The 22558-nt window shown below is 42.7% G+C and overlaps 2 protein-coding genes across 2 annotated transcripts; both read left to right on the top strand.

Moving 5' to 3' along the window:
* Nucleotides 1-5830: 5830 nt before the first annotated feature.
* LOC102699820 (probable sucrose-phosphate synthase 5) lies at nucleotides 5831-12875 on the top strand. The gene is made up of 10 exons (XM_040528833.1): nucleotides 5831-6422; nucleotides 6546-6635; nucleotides 8897-9192; nucleotides 9385-9448; nucleotides 9562-10554; nucleotides 10635-10811; nucleotides 10888-10941; nucleotides 11051-12004; nucleotides 12105-12232; nucleotides 12318-12875. The coding sequence occupies exons 1-10, from the start codon at nucleotides 6186-6188 to the stop codon at nucleotides 12583-12585; spliced, it is 3261 nt and encodes a 1086-aa protein (XP_040384767.1). The 5' UTR covers nucleotides 5831-6185; the 3' UTR covers nucleotides 12586-12875.
* A 4425-nt stretch (nucleotides 12876-17300) lies between these two features.
* Nucleotides 17301-21073, top strand: LOC102699543 (glycerophosphodiester phosphodiesterase GDPD4). The gene is made up of 9 exons (XM_040528888.1): nucleotides 17301-17559; nucleotides 17686-17772; nucleotides 17905-18002; nucleotides 19106-19166; nucleotides 19410-19490; nucleotides 19651-19743; nucleotides 19966-20055; nucleotides 20142-20269; nucleotides 20350-21073. The coding sequence occupies exons 1-9, from the start codon at nucleotides 17344-17346 to the stop codon at nucleotides 20513-20515; spliced, it is 1020 nt and encodes a 339-aa protein (XP_040384822.1). The 5' UTR covers nucleotides 17301-17343; the 3' UTR covers nucleotides 20516-21073.
* Nucleotides 21074-22558: the final 1485 nt, after the last annotated feature.

Here is a 22558-nt window from a genome sequence, read left to right as displayed (position 1 = left end):
CATTGTTTTCTTTTATCTATTAGAAACCGTGTCGTGTTAGAGATAGAGTTTTTTATTTCTTTTTATCTATTAGGAGTCATATCTGACACGGACTAACGTCCACCCGAGCATATAAATATGTATGCCCGGGGTCATTGTAAATAATCTACAATCAGATCAATCAAATTTTGGCGCATCGCCACCCTCTTGTCCGAGGTATTCAACTCCGGTGGAACTTGGCACCTGACGCGGGACTGCATCGCTTCGATCTCCGGCGGAGGGGTAAGTCCTATGTTCCACCGGGCCACGGTAAATCGTATCGGCTAGATTAGGACTGTCTCGGTTAGGTCCGATCTTCTAATCTAGTTGTGCGATTGCTAGTTATCGTATCAGTTTCAACTTAAGTTACTTTTGTATCTTGAGTTGATCTGGTCGACCACTGTGGGCGATCTCGTTTGGTATTTGCTATTTTGACACATTCAATCTAGTATTGTCTCGATTCGGTTTGATATAGTAGATTGTGTTTATCAGATGGTTTATATCTGATCGATGTATTTTGTTTATTGTTTTATCGGAGTACCAGCTAATAAGTTATCAGTCATCGGCTCATTAGCTTGATAGCAATTTTGATTTGTTCAGTATCTAGCCTGACATTGCTAGGCGTAATATTGAACTGTCTCGGTTGGGTCCGATCTTCTATGATTATTCTTAGCAATCTAGGCTAAATATTTTATAGACCTTGATTGTTCGTCTGTCATCTATAGCCGATGATTTTTGCCGATCTACATGCTTATCATATTTACATCAATAGAGTAGTCGATCGCCTTACGGTGTTATTTTTATACCAACGGCTTGATTTAGTTAGGTCGACAGTTATTGACGTTGCATCGGCTTATGAGAATTACATGCTAATTGGTTCTAGCCGATCGTAACATATGATTCATTGATTATTTCAAATAATTCATCGGTTTATTTATTAGCCTTATCGATCTTCATGTTTCTTATAATCATATCGTGCTCGACTGCATACTGCCTTGGTTAAGTCCAATCTCTATACGTTTAGTTTGATCTGGTTACAGGGACTCGTCCGATCGACTAAGATTAATATGTAACTTGGCAGATTACGTCAGTCTAATATTTAATTTAAGTCTATTTCTATCAAGTTTCTAGCCGATCCAAACTTTTTACAGCCGATTGTTTATCCTATCGGCTAAACGCTGCTACACCAACATCCGATCGACTGGACTTTTAGTTACCTATCGGCTCGATAGCCTATCGGTTTGTTTTACTGTTTATCTTGTCAGTTATAGGATCAAACTAACTGGCACGTCCCTGAATCTTAAAAGAATTTAGATCCTGCACTGAAGCTGTCGAAGATGGACTCTCAGGCCTTCGTGTGTGACATGTCACATCATACTTTTGACGTCAACACTTTACAGGCGGCTTTTGCTGGGCGCTACATGCAAAAGGTGTTTTTACATGCGGCTTCCGCACCACCTGCGAAGATACTCATGGTCTATTTCATTCGGCTGGGGTGCTAAGCTAAGAGTATTCCCAACAGCTCATCTATCCCATCTTTTATCTTGAAAATAGAGGATGAAGACTATAAATTGAGCTCAAACAGAACGACCATCCTATCATATATTTTTAGATGTCATCTATATTAGGAGAGAGAACATTTATATTTAGATGATCTCACTCCATCCTCTAAAGAGATATAGAGGATGTCATATATAGATGATCTAGTGGAGTACAAAGAGATATGAAGGATGAAACTAGTTTAGATAATCATCCAAATGAAAATATAGATAATCAAATTTAGATGAGCTGTTGGGGACGCCTGTAAAAACTGTTTCCGGAGCTGTGGATGTCTGGCATGCATGGTACAAAATCCCATTCCCCGTCCGGGAAGCAAATAGACACAAGGCAGAGCTTTGAAAGGGATCGACTGTTCTTAAACTGAAAATGGAAAACCATACTTGATCACTGACGCTTGCACGGTTCGATTCTCAAACCGTTTGAGATAGAGTACTCAGCATAATAAATGACCCTTCCTCGTGACGTGCTCGCCGAACCGTTGAAAACAGCCCGGCCTTTGTGTGGCAAGCGATGACGGCAATTAACAAACAACTTGTTTTGCCCTCTAAATGAAAAAAAAATGGAAAAGGAGAGATGATTATGTCTTTCCGCATAAAATTCATTTTTTTCATTGTGAAAATACTACTACTACTTTTGTTGATCCTATCTATACGTCAAGAAGGAATACTTGTTTTTTTTTAAGGAACGCAGTACATTCACAACGGCAGTACGTTCACAACGCACACACACTTTCTACTAAGAATGCACGCACGCAAGTCCTACCCCTATTAGCACCTCCGAAGCTTGGTCGGCACATCCTGGAGAAATTGACGAAGTCATCACAGACGTCTCGCTGTCAACAGGTACGTCGCCTACCACTAAAAGTACAAAGCCGACCTCAAATACTACTAAGGCACTTATAACCACTAGAGAGTGCATACCCTTCGCTTCGCATAAGGAACACTTGTTAAGTTGGTTACAGTAGTGTGCGGTACCCAAAAGAGCAAAGATCTGACCAAAATCTTTCATGTTAATTATCTCTTGACATGTGGTACAAACTATATATATTGTCGTGGCATGATCATGACATCACAGAAGAACTGCGAGAGTAGAGTAATGTAGTAATATAAGAGCTTATTGAAATTGTTGCAATAAAGATTCTCTCATTAGTTTTTCTCGGTTGGACTTCACGTAATTAATATTTTGGCTTTGTAACATCTTTTGTCATATTATTTTGGATTTTTCTTTTCTTTATAACAATTTTGGTAGCATTTTTTTTAAAAAAATAGTATATGCATACCTATAGTAGGTGCGGCATCCGGGGTCATTTTAATGAATTTATCCATTATTTAAAATAATTATTCCTAAAAAGTGCGCCCTCACCTTGTTAGCTTCTAATACATTAAAGTTTTCCCAAAACAACTGGAGCATTTTACTAATAAACTGACAGAAATTACTTAAATAATCTAATTGAGACCAAACCAGTAATTTTCAAACTCTGATTAACAATGATAGATATATAATTAACTGTACTGTCCCAAAATGACTAAAGCATTGCCTAAGCATTTTCATAGGTTTGCAGCCACCTCCTTATCTGCATGTGACTATCGTGGTCCATAAAGATGGGTCTACTTGTCAAATTAATGGTGCTGACACACTCACATAAACCATCACTATATTCTTGTAAGATTATATAGATTAATAAGGTGATGCAGTCTATATTATTTTACAAAAGGAAGGGGAGAGTCTAGACAAAAATAATTTTTGCAGACGACTATAGACATAAAAATTATAGACGGGTGAATAATTAATCGCCTACAAAATATAATATAAGAAACTATTAAATCATACGTCGCCTACAAAATTTATTTTTATAAGCGGCCCATAAGAGATCCACCCGTAAAAATATAACTAACTTTGCACTGGACATGTTTTTTTTTACCAAGCAGTGGACATGTTGAAATTTTGCGGGCGAGTCTGTTAATGGCCCGCCTGTAACAAGTCTTTTTGGCGTAGGGTAAGCTTACTCTAATTGAGAACCGAGCAACACTCGATGGCCCGCGCGGCTAGCCTACGTGAGTTCTATCCCTAGGATCACAACTCGTATGTCTCACTTAGGGATTTTCTTCTCACACGCGTGCGCACCCTAAAATCATAAGCGTGTAATAGGGACACGTACGCGTGTGCGTGCATGTGTTATGGTGTGAGTGTGGTGTATGTTCATGTGCGCCCCGAGCTGTACCCTTAAAAAAAAGCTTACCCTGATTTATTAATTTAGATTACAGAGTTCACAAAAAAAGAGCTAATTAAATAAGCACTATGCATGTCTACATGTTTTTGGATAACTAATGAAAATCACACTGATAATTAATAACCGTGTATTGCCCTGTCATGAAGGTTTCTTTCACGACAGAATCCTGTCATGGTGAAGATATGAAACGTACGGCCGGCGACAACTGAAGATCATGTGTCAAACATCGCCTAACAGTAATCTCTTTTCGCCCCGTTCGTTCATGCATGCATCTGACTCCAGGCATCATCACATGAATACAACGAAGACACACCTCTCTGCATATATGGTGAATATACTATGATTGTTTGACTTTTTATAAAAAAAAATAAACAGTATATTTATAAAAAATAATTTATAATTAAAACTTTTATATATGTATTTCTAATAATCTAAAAGTTAATGCTGAAAATTAACAATACAAGAAACTATTTAAATCTGTGATAAAATTTGACGAAATTTTCGTGATGTTTTCAGATATCGTCAAAGATATACAACCATGGATACAACGCCCATAATATCGTGACAGTTTATTGATTTCGTCATAAACTGACCCAAAACTTTCTATGACGAATTTTTATTGATCCATGATGTTTTTCTTTCGTCATAGATTAAATAGATTCTTGTAGTGTAAACTTTGATGAAAAACATCAAAATCAAATCTAAATTTAAGGTTAAAATTTTAAGTTTTGACGTATAAGCATAAGCGAAAAGATAGGGTGATATACTACACATCTCATTGTCAAAGATGGATCGACGACGTTATTATTGCCACTAAGAATAAACGAGACGGATCTAGGCATATGTGCGTCATTAGTGATTGCAATCTGGGACACTCATCAGACTAACCTGCCAACCTTCAGCTCAACATCATAGCGATAGATTAATTAGGTCTTTAAGTTTGGTACCTAGAGCACCTGGCACGTAATTAATTAAGGAACGACGACGCGCCATTATGTGCCATGCACGTGTATGTAAGAAATTATTTTTTGGGTGGTAATATGAAATTATATTTCCCCGAGTCAAGTTTGCTTTCACTCTTATTACGATCATGATAACATATATTAATTTGGGCCGAACATGTATTGATGAATATTTTTAAAATTATTTTCACATATGATTTTTTCTATTTGATCTTTGTGCGTAAGTTTGACCAATATTTTTCTATCAGAATATAGCGATAGTACGTAACATAATTATATTAAAATACCGATGATTTTATTGTTTTTAAAGTTTTCGATGCATGGTTCAAATATTAAAAGTTTAACAGGATAAAGTCAAGCAATAGCATCACTTTAGTTCGAATCAAATAACATATCCAGTCCTACTGCTACGGAGTTTGTATTAGGACAAAAAAAAGGTTACATGAAGGCATATATTTCTCGAAAAGAAAAAGAAAAACTAAGATGGCATATGCTAAGGGCATATGCAACTCTACTCCATGATATCCTAACTTGATGCGTGTGCCAATGCCATGCACGCAGCTTAGCTCATCACCCATTGGCGCCCTAGTAATAGCCAAGCCACCACTACTGCTGTGCTACTGCTACTTGAGGTGATTGTTTCATATTTTTATGAAAAAAACAAACGACATATTTATAAAAAAATTGTTCATAAAAGTTTTATATTCGTATTTCTAACTATCTAAAAGAAGGCTAAAAAATATACTTTGACGAAAACCCCTAAAATCAACATTAAATTTAAAGTTAAAAATTTAAATTTTGGTTGATAAATATAAACCGAAACAAAAACAGAGGAGAGTACTCCATATGGTCATATGCTCCATCTACCACATATATATACTACTCACACACACTAATGTGCAAAAAAAAAAGGAAAGGAAGATATTCTCTCTTTCTTCTCTTTTTCAAGCGCTTTATTCCTCTCCTCCCATCCATCCGAGGAGATAGATAGATAGCCAACACCATAACCGCCGTAGAATCGATCCCACATCCTCAAAAAACCAAAAAAAAAACAGTGCAATAATACCAATATTCCCATTTAAATTTTTTTAAAACATAGAGAATAAAACATTTAAAAAGTAGATAAATTGGAATAAAAAGAGATAATTTAGACAAATAGTATGAATATTCCCAACTAAAAGTTTTTAAAAAAACAGAGAGAATAATTTTTGAAAACGTAAATGAATTTTGGGGGAAAAAGAGAGATAATTTGGAAAAATATATATGGTGCTAGCTCTGCTCGAGGAGGATATAATGGCGGGAGCCTTTCTTCCTCCTCTGTCCGCTGCGCCACCGCACCTCGAATTCATAAGCTTGTGAACAAATTATAATTTCCAAGTGTTTCGGGAGGCGGCGAGGAGATCGAGGAGGTGGAGATGGCGGTCGGGAACGAGTGGATCAACGGCTACCTGGAGGCGATCCTGGACGCCGGAGTGAAGCTGCGGGAGCAGCAGGGGCCGGCGGTGCAGCTGCCGAGGCTGCAGGCGTCGCCGCTCCTGCCGGCGGAGGACGCCGCGGCGGCGACGGCGGCGACGTACAGCCCGACGAGGTACTTCGTGGAGGAGGTCGTCAGCCGCTTCGACGACCGCGACCTCCACAAGACATGGACCAAGGTACGTTACGCACGCAAGTATCACCGCTCGCCGGCGATCGATTCGTTCGTGTCGGCGGCGGCGGCGGAGCTTGAAACTGTCCGGCCAGTTTCTTGATTTGATCGGCGGCGGTGGTGGGTGCAGGTGGTGGCGATGAGGAACAGCCAGGAGAGGAACAGCCGGCTGGAGAACCTGTGCTGGAGGATCTGGAACGTCGCCAGGAAGAAGAAGCAGGTAAACAACGCCCCTACGTCCGGCCGGCCGCCGGCCGTCGCCATGGATGCTTGCTTTGCTTTGCTTCCCCCCTCCAAGCTCATCACTCGCTCTGCTAGCTTGCTTTTCCTCAACTTTTTTTTCTTCTCGGCTATACGATTCGCTATTTCTTTTTTTATTTATATTTATTTGTTCTCCCTCTTTTTTGCCTTGCGAAATTCTCACTCACACCTGACCTTGACACCACTTTTTAGACCATAATATCATAATTCGCACCGCACTTCTGCGTGTGTGTGTCTACCATGTAATCCATATCTACTTTCGAACCATAAATTACACCGTCCATGTACATGTACGCCCGCTACGGCGCTACCTCGTAGATAATCTAGAAAATTAATGATACGGTGTTGACCGTTGACTTTATAAAAAATTTTTGTATCACATAATATAAGGCACGACTGCCACTAATAAAAAGACAAAGAAAAACTTATAAGTATCACCTTGTTTAGATTATTTATGTGTATGTATATGTATATATGCATGTAATGTGGCTAGATGTTTTGACGATGAAGAATTTAAAATAAATTAAATTTAGAGAATAGATATGTGCTAGCTAATACATATTTACACGCACGTCTTATATTACGGAACATTAAAAAAACAGTTATGACTTATATTGTGGGACCGAGGGAGCAATAGTTTAGGCACGATCAAAAGTTGGCTGCATCCCTGGTAACTGGCCTAGCCTGAAGGGCACACTGCCCACTGGCCACATCCCAATTTAATTCTGATCATGTTTTCATATTGTGCTGACTTGGAGTCCAGTCAATTTGAAAATGTGGAGAAATTAGAATTTTATTTTGAGTGAAGTACACCAGCGGTTCCTAAACTTATGTGCATATATCATCTAGGTCCCCGAACTCTCAAAATGTATTTTTAGGTCTCTAAACTTGTCCAAGGGTGTCATATAGGTCCAAACCGGCTCCGACCCACTCCATTCGCTGACGTGGCATGCCACGGTGGCGCCTATGTATTGGTGGGGCCATGTAGGTCCCACATGTCAGTATCTCTCTACTCCTTATTCTTTTCTCTCCCTTCTCGTAGGCGATACCGTGGCATGCCACGTCAGCGGATGGAGAGGATCGGAGCTCGTTTGGACCTATATAACACCCCCGGACAAGTTTGGGGACCCAAAAATACATTTTGAGAGTTCAGAGACATAGATAACATATGCACATAAATTTAGGGACCGCTGGTGCATTTCACTCTTTTATTTTTGTGGGGGTGTGACCAATGGTTGCCTGCATGCCAAGTCGCCGGAATGTTCCTCTGTCCGCTTGGGGAAGGCAAACAACGCCAAATTGCAGAATTCAGATGGACAGAAAACAGGGGAAAAACAGAGCTAGCTACTTGCAGTGGATGATGTTGCATCAATCGTCACTTGGTTCTTAGCAGCTTCTACTCATTCTGAGCCATGATTTCTTTGACAATTTGCATTAGGATTTAATGCTGGTTAGATGAGTTATGTGGGTAATGATGCGTGTAATTCAGGAGTTGACTTGCTAGAAAAAAAAATAAACAGCATTTAAAGTACCCTGCTTGGCTTCTTGATATGCAGCTTCCATGTTCAAAATATGACCAATACCCTGTCAAAGTTATATATATATATATATATATATATATATATATATATATATATATATATATATATATATATATATATATATATATATATCCAGTTATCCACTGGCAACTGCCTTCATCTACAATAGTTTTGGAGTAGTCCATAGTTTCTAAGTTTGCTTACAGAATTCAAAAAACACAATAAGCAAACCTCAGTGTGTTACCATGGTGCACCTTTTCAGCATGAGTTGTCCGGATCTCAAAGCGATCGACCAGGTAATTAATCAGTTAGGATCAACTCTATTTCTTGCTCTTAAGCCTTATTTAGAATGCACAAAATTTCTATGTTTTTCTAAGGGAGGTGAACTGTTTTATGCGGAATTCATGCTGAAATTGTACGAAATCCGTGTAGTTTTAAAGGGGTGAAGCATATACACACCACTAATTATGAAAATAATCCATCCTTGTTCATCATGGTTGTGTTTATTTTCCTTGATTATTCTCAGATCTTTCATTGGCTTTTACACGTGTGTTTTCCGAAACACTAAACGATATATTTTTATACGAAAAGTTTTTATACGAAAGTTCATCGTCTTTTAACTTTATAAAGTTCATGAAACATATCTCTCAAAAATGGACGGCTGATATGATATCTGCAGGTGGAGTGGGAGTTCTCGCGGCAGCTGGCTCGCCGGCGGCTGGAGCAGGAGGTGGGCAGCCGGGAGGCCGCCGCCGACCTCTCGGAGCTCTCCGAGGGCGAGAAGGACGGCAAGCCGGACGCCCATCCCACCGCGACGCCCGAGGTGGCGGCCGACGGCGGCGGCGACAACCACCACCAGCCGCCGCCGCCGCCGCAGCTCAGCCGGTTCGCGAGGATCAACTCCGACCCCCGCATCGTCTCCGACGAGGAGGACGACGGCAGCGACCACCGGAACCTCTACATCGTGCTCGTCAGGTGACTTAACTAACTCATCTATCACCGCCACGTTCACCGCCTTAACTGACTTGGTCAACGGTTGTTTACTCACCGCTGACTCATTGCCACGATGAGTAGTAATGTTGATCTGTTTCCTTTTGTTTTGATTTGAAAAGGGATGTGAAAAATCGATTTGATTTTGAATTTGTGTGTTTTTGTGTTCGTGTTTAGCATTCATGGGCTCGTGCGTGGCGAGAATATGGAGCTCGGCCGAGACTCTGACACCGGCGGCCAGGTCTGACCTGCTCAAGACATGGGAAAAACTCTATGAAATTTACTAGAAATAGTTCAATTTTTGGTCGGATTTGACAAAATTTGTGACATTTCAAATGGATGATTCGGTGACAGGTGAAGTATGTCGTGGAGCTGGCACGGGCGCTGGCGGCGACGGCGGGAGTGCACCGCGTCGACCTCCTGACGCGGCAGATCTCCTGCCCGGACGTCGACTGGACGTACGGCGAGCCCGTCGAGATGCTGACGGTGCCAGCCGCCGACGCCGACGACGGCGGCGCCGGCGACTCGTCCGGCGGCGCGTACATCGTGCGGCTGCCGTGCGGGCCCCGCGACAAGTACCTCCCCAAGGAGTCACTCTGGCCGCACATCCCGGAGTTCGTCGACCGCGCGCTGGCGCACGTCACCAACGTGGCGCGCGCGCTCGGCGAGCAGCTCGCCTCGTCGGCGGCGGCCGACGGCGGCGCCGGCGTGGCGCAGCCGGTGTGGCCGTACGTGATCCACGGGCACTACGCGGACGCGGCGGAGGTGGCGGCGCACCTGGCGAACGCGCTGAACGTGCCGATGGTGATGACCGGCCACTCGCTGGGCCGCAACAAGCTGGAGCAGCTGCTGAAGCTGGGCCGCATGCCGCGCGCCGAGATCCAGGGCACGTACAAGATCGCGCGGCGGATCGAGGCGGAGGAGACCGGCCTCGACGCCGCCGACATGGTGGTGACCAGCACCAAGCAGGAGATCGAGGAGCAGTGGGGGCTCTACGACGGCTTCGACCTCAAGGTGGAGCGCAAGCTCCGCGTCCGCCGCCGCCGCGGCGTCAGCTGCCTCGGCCGCTACATGCCGCGCATGGTCGTCATCCCGCCCGGCATGGACTTCAGCTACGTCGACACCCAGGACCTCGCGGACGGCGACGCCGTCGACCTCCAGCTGCTCATCAGCCCCACCAAGGCCAAGAAGCCCCTCCCTCCCATCTGGTCCGAGGTGCTCAGGTTCTTCACCAACCCGCACAAGCCGATGATCCTCGCGCTGTCGCGGCCGGACCCGAAGAAGAATGTCACCACGCTGCTCAAGGCATACGGCGAGAGCCGCCACCTCCGGGAGCTCGCCAACCTGGTACGCACGCAGCATTTCCACTCCATTGCAGCACCTGACCAGTGGCCATGAACACCGGTAACCGCCATGGCTGCGTGCAGACGCTGATACTGGGGAACAGGGACGACATCGAGGAGATGTCCGGCGGCGCGGCGACGGTGCTGACGGCGGTGCTGAAGCTCATCGACCGGTACGACCTGTACGGCCAGGTCGCCTACCCCAAGCACCACAAGCAGACCGACGTGCCGCACATCTACCGCCTCGCCGCCAAGACCAAGGTTTCATCAATTGTAGAGTTGCAGAGCAAAGCTGATGCTTTCATCAATTTTTTTGATTTTGGTTTTGGTTTTTCAGGGTGTGTTCATCAATCCTGCTCTTGTTGAGCCATTCGGCCTCACCATCATAGAGGTAAGAACCTAAGCTTAAAAGAAGTTTCTTTTTGGGGGTTTCAAGTTAAAATTTGAATTTTGTTTGGAGAAATTTGAATTTATGGTTGGTGGTGGTGTTTGTTGTGTAGGCTGCGGCGTATGGGCTGCCGGTGGTGGCGACGAAGAACGGCGGGCCGGTGGACATCCTCAAGGTGCTGAGCAATGGCCTCCTGGTGGACCCGCACGACGCGGCGGGGATCACCGCGGCGCTGCTCAGCCTGCTCGCCGACAAGGCGCGGTGGTCGGAGTGCCGCCGCAACGGCCTCCGCAACATCCACCGCTTCTCCTGGCCGCACCACTGCCGCCTCTACCTCTCCCACGTCGCCGCCAACTGCGACCACCCGGCGCCGCACCAGTTGCTGCGCGTCCCGCCCAGCCCGTCGACCTCCGCCTCCGCCTCCGGCGGCGCTGCCGCCGCGGCGTCCTCCGAGCCGCTCTCCGAGTCGCTGCGCGACCTGTCGCTCCGCATCTCCGTCGACGCCGCCTCGCCTGACCTCAGCGCCGGGGACTCCGCCGCCGCCATCATGGACGCGCTCCGCAGGCGCCGCTCCACGGACCGCCCGGCGGCGAGCTCCGCCAGGGCGCTGGGGTTCGCGCCGGGCCGGCGCCAGAACCTCCTCGTCGTCGCCGTCGACTGCTACGGCGACGACGGGAAGCCGGACGTCGGGCAGCTCAAGAAGGCCGTCGAGTTGGCCATGTCGGCCGGCGACGGCTCCGGCGGGCGGGTCGGGTACGTGCTGTCCACCGGCATGACCATCCCCGAGGCCGTCGACGCGCTCAAGTCCTCCGGCGCCGACCCGGCCGGCTTCGACGCGCTGATTTGCAGTAGCGGCGCGGAGATCTGCTACCCGTGGAAGGGGGAGCAGCTCGCCGCCGACGAGGAGTACTCCGGGCACGTTTCTTTCCGGTGGCCCGGAGACCACGTGAGGTCCGCCGTGCCGAGGCTCGGGAAGGCCGACGGCGCGGAGGAGGCGGACCTCGCCGTCGACAACGCCGCCTGCTCCGTGCACTGCCACGCCTACGCCGCCAAGGACGCATCCAAGGTGAGCACCGAGCAGAGCAGAGCACCACCATCGCCACCGTTCCTCAGGAGTCCATCTCCATGGCTGACGACGCTTCTTGATTCCGCCGCCATTGCCGCAGGTGAAGAAGATCGACTCGATCAGGCAGTCGCTGCGGATGCGCGGCTTCCGGTGCAACCTCGTCTACACGCGCACGTCCACGCGCCTCAACGTCATCCCGCTCTCCGCCTCCCGGCCACGCGCGCTGAGGTGACACCACGCCGCCGCCGGCGACACCACCACCTCGTCACCATTTCATCGTCTCTGACAACCCGCCGCTTCCATCTATCTACAGGTACCTGTCGATACAGTGGGGCGTCGACCTGTCCAAGGTGGCGGTGCTCGTCGGCGAGAAGGGCGACACCGACAGGGAGCGCCTCCTCCCGGGGCTGCACAGGACGGTGATCCTCCCGGGGCTGGTCGCCGCCGGCAGCGAGGAGCTCCTCCGCGACGAGGACGGGTTCACCACGGAGGACGTCGTGGCCATGGACTCCCCCAACATCGTCACGCTCGCCGATGGCCAGGCCCTCGCCGCCGCCGACCTCCTCAAGGCGGCCATCTGATCAGGATCAGCGAGCTAGCTGCTCTCTGCTCTGCTCTGCTCCACTTCTGCAAACTAAGCTTGCTTCCATGGAAGCATAATTAATTGTTGCTTGATGCTGTTCTTGCACAAACAAGCATACGTGTCACTAATAATTTGTGTATATAACCCGTCAAAGAAAAACAATTTGTGTATATAAAAGAAACGGAGATAAACTCTGTGTTCCTCAAGGGGAATTTTGAATGGCAATAATAACCCATACTTGAAATTTTTGTAGAGTTTTTGAAAACAAATGTTTCTTTGATGCTAGAGAAGTACTTCCTCCATATTTTTATATATGATACCGTTGACTTTTAGAATTACGTTTTACTATTCGTTTTATTCAAAGTTTATATCCAAATATGCAAAATTATAATGCATACTTAAAGTTCCTATAATAATAAATCATATTATAATAAAATAATTAATAATTATATAATTTTTTTAATAAGACGAATGGTCAAACGTAAAAAAAAATCAACGGTGTCATATAAAAAATATGGAGAGAGTAGTACGTGTGTGAATGGGGTTTTGGAATTTGAACTTGTGAATTATGCAGATGCGAATGTTTCGATTTTTCATTATTACCAAGAACACATTTTGCTGTTCATGTAGAAATCCGAGGCAGAAGGAGGTTAACGACGCGCAACAAGATTCTAACGGCCTCCATAGGGAGGCGTTTTCGACTGCTTACATCGGATAGTTGCTGATGTGGAGGTGAGGCCATTCCCAACCCAATCACTAGGATGGTGTTCATAATATTAAATAAATTATCATCTAAGATGAAAAATGATGTGACAAGTGAATAAATAAAGAAAGAGAATACACAATATCCAAGATATTATGTGAGATAAGAAGTGAATAAATAAGAAAAGATAATACACAATATCCAAGATATTATGTGAGATAAGTAGCATTAAATTAAAGTATGGAACAATTGTGTTTACATTGAAAGATTAGTATCTAGTACCAATTTCTTGATGATGGGGAGTTTATAGAAATTATATCAAGTGTTATGGGTTATCAATGGTCCGACAAAAGGGCAATAAATCCCTCAACCAACAATTAATCCTTCGCTAGTCTTGAACGAAAACCGAAAACGGTAACAGACAACCTAAACGTCGATGCTGTCTCAACTACTATCGAAAACAGATTGCTGCGTCTCCCTCCCCGAAATCCCTTAGCTAGCGATTATTTTGTGAGACTGTCATGTGCTGCTCAGGTATGATTTTTTTAAAATTGGATGTTCATGGTTGTTTGAAATGGGTCATCGCTGAAACGTCATGTTTTTTTACTTACTCTCTGATTATCAGAAAGTCAACATATTGTTCAGCTTTTGGTGATTTTCATTGGAGGTTGTTGTCCTGCTCTAGGTGGTCTTGTTCAAGGAATGAATAAGCACTTATGGCTACCCTCCAGCTAGCCTGTTGTCGCTTTTGTTTAAGGAATGCAATTAGCACTCGGATCTATGGATGTTATCCGGTGTTTGTACACCTCTTCTATGTTTTTTATGACCATGATATTCCTATTTTCTATAGTACAATGAACTTTAGCAGTTGGCAAAATTGTTCTTTGTTGTGGTGCTATGATGAGAACTTTAGAGTGAATGATTCATGTTATTCAAGTTAATTTGAATTGTTTATTTTCCATAATGTATACTAATCTTTTGAGTAGCAACACACATGGAGAGCCACACAGAGATGCTATGTAGCTTATCACCATATCCCCTTTTCATGTGCCGTTATTTTAAAAACGCTACGAGACAACCCCTACAGACAGTCCACTAGAGAAATTGACTGTAGTAATATGTATGTAATATCTTATATCTATACCTAGCTAGAACTATTGGAGGAGGCCTTGGGGGTTGGCTAAATAGCGTTGTTTGCGTTGGGGCTAACCTTGCCAATGGCTATTGGTTTTGATGGGGACTATCTCCAATGGTGGAAGCCATGTCGCTCCACATTATCCAACGATTATGGTAAAATCTTTGATGGTATCTTCGTATACACAACGTGACCCATCTGGATTCAGCGGAATCATAAGATTTTTAATATCAGTTACAAGCCTTTCCTAGAGACATTGTGAAAAGGTTCTTAGAGTTAGCTTAGGAAAGGGCGCAAGTTTTTAAGGAGTAATTCCATCGTTATATTTTATTGTGGATTGGGTATGCGTGTCTTCCCTTCATACTTCCGTATCTTTCTTTTAATAGAATTGGCAGCGCTCCTGACTCTTTTCCTTGAAAAGGATAAAATGAAGAGTAATTTTACTGTACTACAAATGGTAGTGGTAGTTTGTGATATCTGGTGGTACATCAGCGCTAAATCAATACTAAAAATTAACAATACAAACTTTCATATCTTTGATACTTCTAAACTATCATTTTTCTATTTTGAAATTATGTACCGTTGAAACGTACTATTTCTACAAATCCCCACTCAACGGCTGAGTGTGATCCTGAAAAATATATGACAAGTCATGGCTCTATTTATATATGCAAAAAAAAGGACATGTCATTAGCACTTGTCCATATTTAAAGATCCATTCTTCTGGATCCTGGTTCGCAGGACTGTGTGTTGTATCAGTATTTGAAAAAGACGGTCTAAGAGTGTTTTTACTTAGGGACATGTGTGCCGATCTAGTTCTTGAAAGTCCTTAACAACTCATATCGTAATTATTTTCTTTTATGGTGATGTATTTGTTTGTGTGCATCTTAGCTCTGAGAGGCCATGAGTATTTTCAGAATAATTATATCGCCTTAATTGATCGAGTTCAATAAAACTTTTATTATCTTAAAAAAATTAAATCTCCACGCCTTTGCAAGGAGGAATCCCTCACCGATGTAAGGGCTCGTTTGGTAGAGCTCTGAACTCCAGATCCTAGTTCCAAACTCCAACTCCAGTGAGAGTTGCTTCTATGTGAGCTGGAGAGTAGATCAAAACTGTTTGGCTAGCTTGGTCTGCTCCAGAACTCCTAAAAGAGAGGATACAGAGTATATTGATAATAATATCTTTGTGGATTATATGGAGTGATGATTAAGCCATAATTTAATTATATTTCTTTTTCATATAATTAAATACTGATTATTTTTTTTTTAATTTGAACAACACAACTATATGGTTACAAAATCCTATATGACAGTTAACATATAATATAAATGTTTAGTAATAATATATTGTCCTACATGAGTGGCAGATTCGAGTAATTATAATAAAATAACAAAGGGTAGTGGGTCTTTTGGCGTGAAGTGGAGCTATGGAGCAGCAAAAAACAGCTTCACCCCCGTAGTTCATTTTTTAGAAGCAGCTTCGCCAGCTCCGCTAAAAAAAAAGTAGAATCTGTACCGTTTGGCATAACTCCAGCTCCAGGTAAGTTGAAGTTGGGAGCTAGAGCTGTGCCAAACGGGCCCTAAGTATCAAATTGTCAAGTGTTTTATCTCTTAAAATCAAGTTTTTATTTGGTTAAGCTTTAAGAAGAAAATTAATTCCAATAGGGTCATTATCTAAGAGAAATATATACATCTCTCGATACACTTCCTATATTTGAATCACTCAAAATATGGACAACTAAATTTACAATACATCAAAGGAGCCTCCCACTCCTCCCTTTAAGCAGCAATGAGATACTCGCGCTCCTATTGCACCTCCTTCTATGGTTGCGTGGCTCAAGATGCTTCAGATGCCACTACCGCATCTATCACTGCCTCCAAACTAGTGTGAATCTAACACCCATACCTTTGATCCTAATTGCTACCCTCCACGTCATAACTTTACCGTCTTGTCGTCTACTTGTCTTCATTACCCACTACTAGTTCACCACTGCCCATGACCATTCCTCTGAAACCACTATCACCATCCTTTTATATCCATTCATCACCCAATACTATAGCCTAATCCATAAGTCCACCATCAAAGGTTAGGACCCATCAAAAATGAGGATGGAATACATATTTTGGAACTATTCTCAAAGTTAGACAATCATGTGATTCACTGAAAACATGTTGATTGAAATTGAAGTATAACCATTTCGTTATCTAATATTACTTATGTTCACGTTATATAATGTCCTAGTCATCCTTAAATTTATATGGATGGTAATGAATCTACGTATACAAGATATAATTTTAATTATTAATAAATCTCGTAGAGAAAAAAAACTAATAATATAGAACGGTGGGAGTACTAGTAAAAGAATATCTCTAATATTAGACAAGAAAAAACCCCCAATTAATAAGTATATGTCTGACAATGATTGGTTGGGCTTCTACGAGCGTAGGCCTAAACTTAGGGCTTTCGAACAAAGTACTACTCCCTCCATCTAAAAAATATAGGTAAGGTCGGAGTCACGGTATCTTCTCGCAGTCGAGCAACCCCGCCGTGGAAATTCATTGTTAAGTTGTTTAGGCCATGAAGACGACATGAAAATTAAACGAGATTAGTATATTCTGACATCGATGACATCGACGAAGTAATTTTCTAGCTTTGCCCCTAAATGTAGTTGAGAATGATTAAAATAAGTTATTATTGCTTGGGAAGATAATACATATGAGAATATTAAATGGAGAACTATTATGATTGATTAATACAAGAAGATAGATATCGAAAATAGTTTTATTTTGGAACAAGGGATGACCGGATGAATGACTTCATTTTGGAACGGAGGATTAATACTAACAACAGCCTTTCTCCCTCGTCTTGACAGTACAGCCAGTCGTCCGTCGAATTCCCCACTTGTCAGAGAGAGAATGAGAGGGCTACTCGGGCTCGGGAGGCAGAGGCAGCCGCCGCCGCTGCCGCTCTTCCCGGCGGCGAAGAGGTCCCCCTCGCCGGCGACAGCCTCCGCCCTCCTCCTGCGCCGCTTCCTCCCCGCCAACCGCCTCCTCCGTCTGCTCCTCCTCCTCGCCGCCCTCTCCCTCGTCCCCCCGGCCTTCTTCCACTTCCGCCTCCGCCGCTACCACCGCGTGCGTGCGCTCCCCCCCCCCCCCCTTCGCCTCCAATCCGACCCACCCCCACGCTCCCCTTCTTGACCTCCTTCCGGTCGCTAACCCCTTTTGTTTTTGGTTCGTTGGTTGCGTTTTTTTTTTCAGATGCGCGAGAGGAGGTGCGGGTGGATCGCGAGCCCGCCGATGGTGTGCGCGCACGGCGGCGACTCCACCAACGCCTTCCCCAACTCGGTGAGACTTGAATCTGCTTCTCTGCGGTTGATTACCCGTGGAGGTTTTTCATCTCTTGTTTTTTTTTTTTTGTGGGTGAATGAATGTGCCTGACTTGTTCTTGCTTTGGTTTTGTGGGGATCTCCTGCGCAGATGGACGCCTTCAGGCTGGCTCTAGACGCCCGCGTCGACTGCGTGGAGGTGGACGTGTCGAGGTCCTCCGACGGCGCCCTCTTTGCGCTGCACGACAGGTAATTGGGCTGATGTCCGCGTCGCTGGAGTAGTGAATGTGGATGCAATTATGCTTGATTGTTCAATGCAGCACTTGGTTATATTGCATAGGCGCGTGGCGCGCAATTTTGATGGAACTAGTCACTGAATTTATGATAATAATGGTGTAAGTTGACGTATTTCTGTTTGCCATTGGGTTGATTGGGGGACTAGGCCTGCCTGATTTATTACTCATTCTGGAGATGCACTTCAGTTTCAATGTAACTAGAGGCTGAAGTTATAGTAGTAATGGTATTAGTTGTCATATTTCGGTTTACAGGGTTTACCATCATATCACTTTTCTGCAAGTGGGCTGCACGTATCTAATTAATTGATTGAAGTTCTTGTGCTAATTGAAAATGAATCAGTGTTAGAAGGGAAAGTTATGCATTTTTATCTTGTCTGCATTGAAGTGTATCTTCCGTATTTGGATGCTTATAGATTGGTAGTGCATGGATATGTTGACATTTCTGAGGCTACCATGTGTAAATTGTATTTACTAATAATGAATTCTGTACGCTTGTAAGGCATATTTACAGTTGCTTTTCTTTCACTATTCACTCCTTACCACATACCACATTGCAATATAGCATTAACATCATTTCTCATTGGTCTATTCTCATTAGTCATTACCATCTAGTTCATAAACTATCAACCAGCAGAAGCTAACTTCCTCTTTCTGGGCTGTTAGCATATAAGTTAAGAATGCTTGGAAACCCAATTATTTAATATATAATATAAGTTTTTTTTTCAAATTTATATATTTAAGCATGATTAGAGACATCCAAAACTAGTAGCCAGTAAATTGTCACAAATAAACAGAAGCACTTTATGGCAGTATAGTGATATACTACCTCCGTTTCATATTGTAAGACTTTCTAGCCTTGCCTAAATTCATCAATTGATGAATGTATATAACTTATATATATATCTAGATTCATTAGCATCTATATGAATCGAAAGACTTACATTGTGAAACGAGGGAGTATTAATTATTAAAGAGAGAAACAGCCATCTAGCTACATGCTAATATTTTTGTTTTCTACAATATCTCCTGTACTTAACTCAAAATTGACACAGGCAGGGATCTGCAAAGAATGTCTGGTAATTCTTCAGCAAAAGTTGGCCACTGGAGTTCGAATGAGGTGATTATTTGTCTTAACATATTTTCACTTGTCATCTTTTGTGTCAGGATACACGAGTTGTGCCTTTTTATTTTAGATTTAGTCAGAACAAAGAGTTCAATGATGAATCATATTTTGAGTCAATAGTTGGAACTAGCTAATTTTCCAGTACTTGTTTCCTGCAGCATTACCTGATTATTGATTGGTTCTTTGTGGCCATATGGTGTCAGTATGCTAATGAAGTGATCTTTTAGCCTTTTGTAGATTAAAGCACTAAGTACAAGTTTTCAGCTATCAAAAACAGTCCAGAACCAGGAAGTCCCTAAAGCACAAGATGTTCTACCGGTAAGCATCAATACAATCAGGAAGTCCGGTTTTATTGTAATCAATTAAGATTCGTACAGCATGTGTGAAAGCTCACCCCAATTGGGTTATATATTCTGGATAAATGTGGAAAGTTGATTGATTTTTGTGTATTGATCTTTCTCCATTCTCCTTTTCACAGTTGATATCGCAATCCGTAAGGCAGGTTATTCTGGATATCAAAGTTGGTCCACCTTCATTTGAGAAAGATTTAGCTGAAGATGTACTATCTATCGTAAGTTCAATGTCCCTCTTGTCTTATTTAGCACACAAATAACACAGGGTTTTTCTTTCATATTTGACTGGGTTTTCACATGAAGCTGCTATGTCTAGACTCTGGTGTTGTATTTTTCTAGATTATAGAATGTAAATTAAGTTGGTGCTACAACTTGTTAGCTGTAATACTATTACTATATATGTTCTAATTCTTGATTCAAGGTCACTTGTTTCTTTACAGATAAGTACAACACAATGCAAAAATTGTCTTATCTGGGCAAAAAGTGACAACGTGGCAAGAGATGTAATCAAACTGTCCAAAGATGTTACGGCAAGTTCCTCTGCATTTTTATATGTTCTTTATGTGAAAAATGTGGCTTGTAGGCAGTAACTCAATGAGTGATTTATCTGTTATAGGTTGGCTATATTGTTATGGTTGATAAGTCCACTAGTAGAACCACCGAATTAGTAAGGATAGAAGGGTCCAAAGTTGCTGGCGTATATCATCGCTTGATCCATGAGAAGCTCATGAAGGTCATGCACAGGTAAGAACACACAATTAACCTACATTTAATCACAATCTTTTTGCAACTAAGATAAAGGAAATTCTGGATTTTGGAAACAGAAATGATAAAAAAGTTTATGCGTGGACTGTTGATGATGCTGACTCCATGAAAAGGATGTTGTACGAGCACGTTGATGCCATCGTGACAAGCAACCCTTCCCTCCTGCAACAGCTCATGCAGGAGACAAGGATAGAATGCATGGAAGATGGTTTTGCCTTGCCATAGTGCTGGCTAGTCCTAACTGACTGCAATTTCATGGTGATAACTTTAGCCTGCCATGATAGGAACAGAATATGCATGGAAGAAGGTCCTCTTGCCTCTCCACAGAGATGACCAACGATTGAGTTTATTCCTAACGCATTTTTTTGTACAATCCGATTGGCATGCAAGTCTTTGATGTTCTGTTGTGTTCTATGCTTAGATCAGATAAAAACAACAGACGATCGTAGCTCAACCTTTTTGTAATCAGGTTCTGCTAGGTAAAGCACAGGCTCATGCTATAGCCACTCATGCATATTTTTGATTCACGGCCTTAATTCCAAGGTACAATTGAGACGAAAACTGCAAATCTTTCATGTTTCTTATTTCATGTTTCTTGAACATTGTATGTGATCTTGGCCGTGGAACATGCTTTACCCATTTTTGTGGGGGAACGGAGTAGCTATGCATGTATTATTGGTGATCAAAGGCTTGGCTTCGGCGGTTCGCCCTGACAGTGGCAGGATAAATGTTGTAATTACAGAGCAATGTTTTGAAGTTTCCGTGTAAAACGCCTGATCACAAGCTTATGCAAATACGAAGAAAATACTACCACTGTTTTAAAGTATAGCTACTTTTAACTATATATTTGGGCAACTACGAATCTGGACACTATTTGTTGAGATTCATAAGCAAAAATTGCTACTCCATCGGTCCACTTTTAGCTATAAATTTGGACACCTATGAATCTGGACACCTACTTGTTGAGATTCATGGGTAAAAATTGCTACTCCATTGATCTTAAAAAAATATCATTTTCTAGTGATGAATCTAGACACTCAATTATCTAAATCGTTCCAACTCCCAAAAGCCGAAAGGTTGATATTTTTATGACAGAAGGAGTATATCCAAAATATTTCAATCTCCACTTTCCACATATATATGTGAACAGGTGCTTTGTCCTTGAAATATATAGCTGTCCAAGCACATCCCTTCAAATGAATGCACAGCTAAACATTTCAAAATGGAGTAAATACCAAAATTGGCTCCCATTCAAATGATGTTTGCATGATGTTCCATTGCAACAGAATCTTTCAAAAACGGTTGACTTCATGTCAAGATATGCCCATGAGAGAACTTATTGCAAAATTGCAATGAAACACCCCCCAAAACATAGGCCTTGTTTAGTCCCAAAAAAATTTTCAAAAACATCACATCGAATCTTTGGACATCTAAATAAAGCATTAAATATAGTGTAAACAAAAAACTAATTGTACAGTTATGTAAGAAATCTTGAGACGAATCTTTTGAGCCTAATTAGTCCACGTTAGCCGTAAGTGCTACAGTAACCAACATGTGCTAATGACAGATTAATTAGGCTTAAAAGATTTGTCTCGCGGTTTCTAGACTAGTCGTGAAATTCTTTTTTTCATTTGTGTCCGAAAACCCTTTTCGACATCCGGTCAAACATCTAATGTGACACTTCTCCCAAAATTTTTTTCGATCTAAGCGGGCCATAGTTTCATCCATGACTATGTTCAACATCATAGCTAGTCAGACAGAAGGCTCCAAACCTTTCATGACGTTTTTCGTTGATTGGGCCTAAAAAACATCACCCTTCGTTCCAAAACCAGAGTCAAATAAACGGCATACTGAAAAAAAACAGGTAGTATTAATTTCAGTGCTCATGCCTGCAGCATCCCTACCATTTACACCTCTAATTAATGCCTTCTCGATTTCTATACTCTCCTCGCTGTGTTTCTTTGCATATATATGATATATATCTCATCATCTTGCAAATATGAATCATCTCGCCTATATAAATCAACTCCCAGAGACTCTTGGAGCATCTGCATTTCCTGGAGAAATGGATCTCGAGTAGCACAGTGCTTGAGCAAAGGTATTTTTCAGTTTGATGTTCCTGTGGTGCTGTTCCTTGAATTATTCATCTTCTTCGATTATTATCATTCTTCTTTCACGATTTTCCTGCCAAGATTTTGCTTTGGGGTTAGAGGGAGAGATATTCCTTTTGTTTTAGATTGATTGAAAGGGGAAATTCTCTTAACATTG

The sequence above is a fragment of the Oryza brachyantha genome, chromosome 11, assembly GCF_000231095.2.
Source record: "Oryza brachyantha chromosome 11, ObraRS2, whole genome shotgun sequence".
Taxonomy (NCBI): domain Eukaryota; kingdom Viridiplantae; phylum Streptophyta; class Magnoliopsida; order Poales; family Poaceae; genus Oryza; species Oryza brachyantha.
The sequence above is the reverse complement of the archived record's forward strand: the minus strand, read 5'-3'. Positions and strand labels throughout refer to the sequence as shown.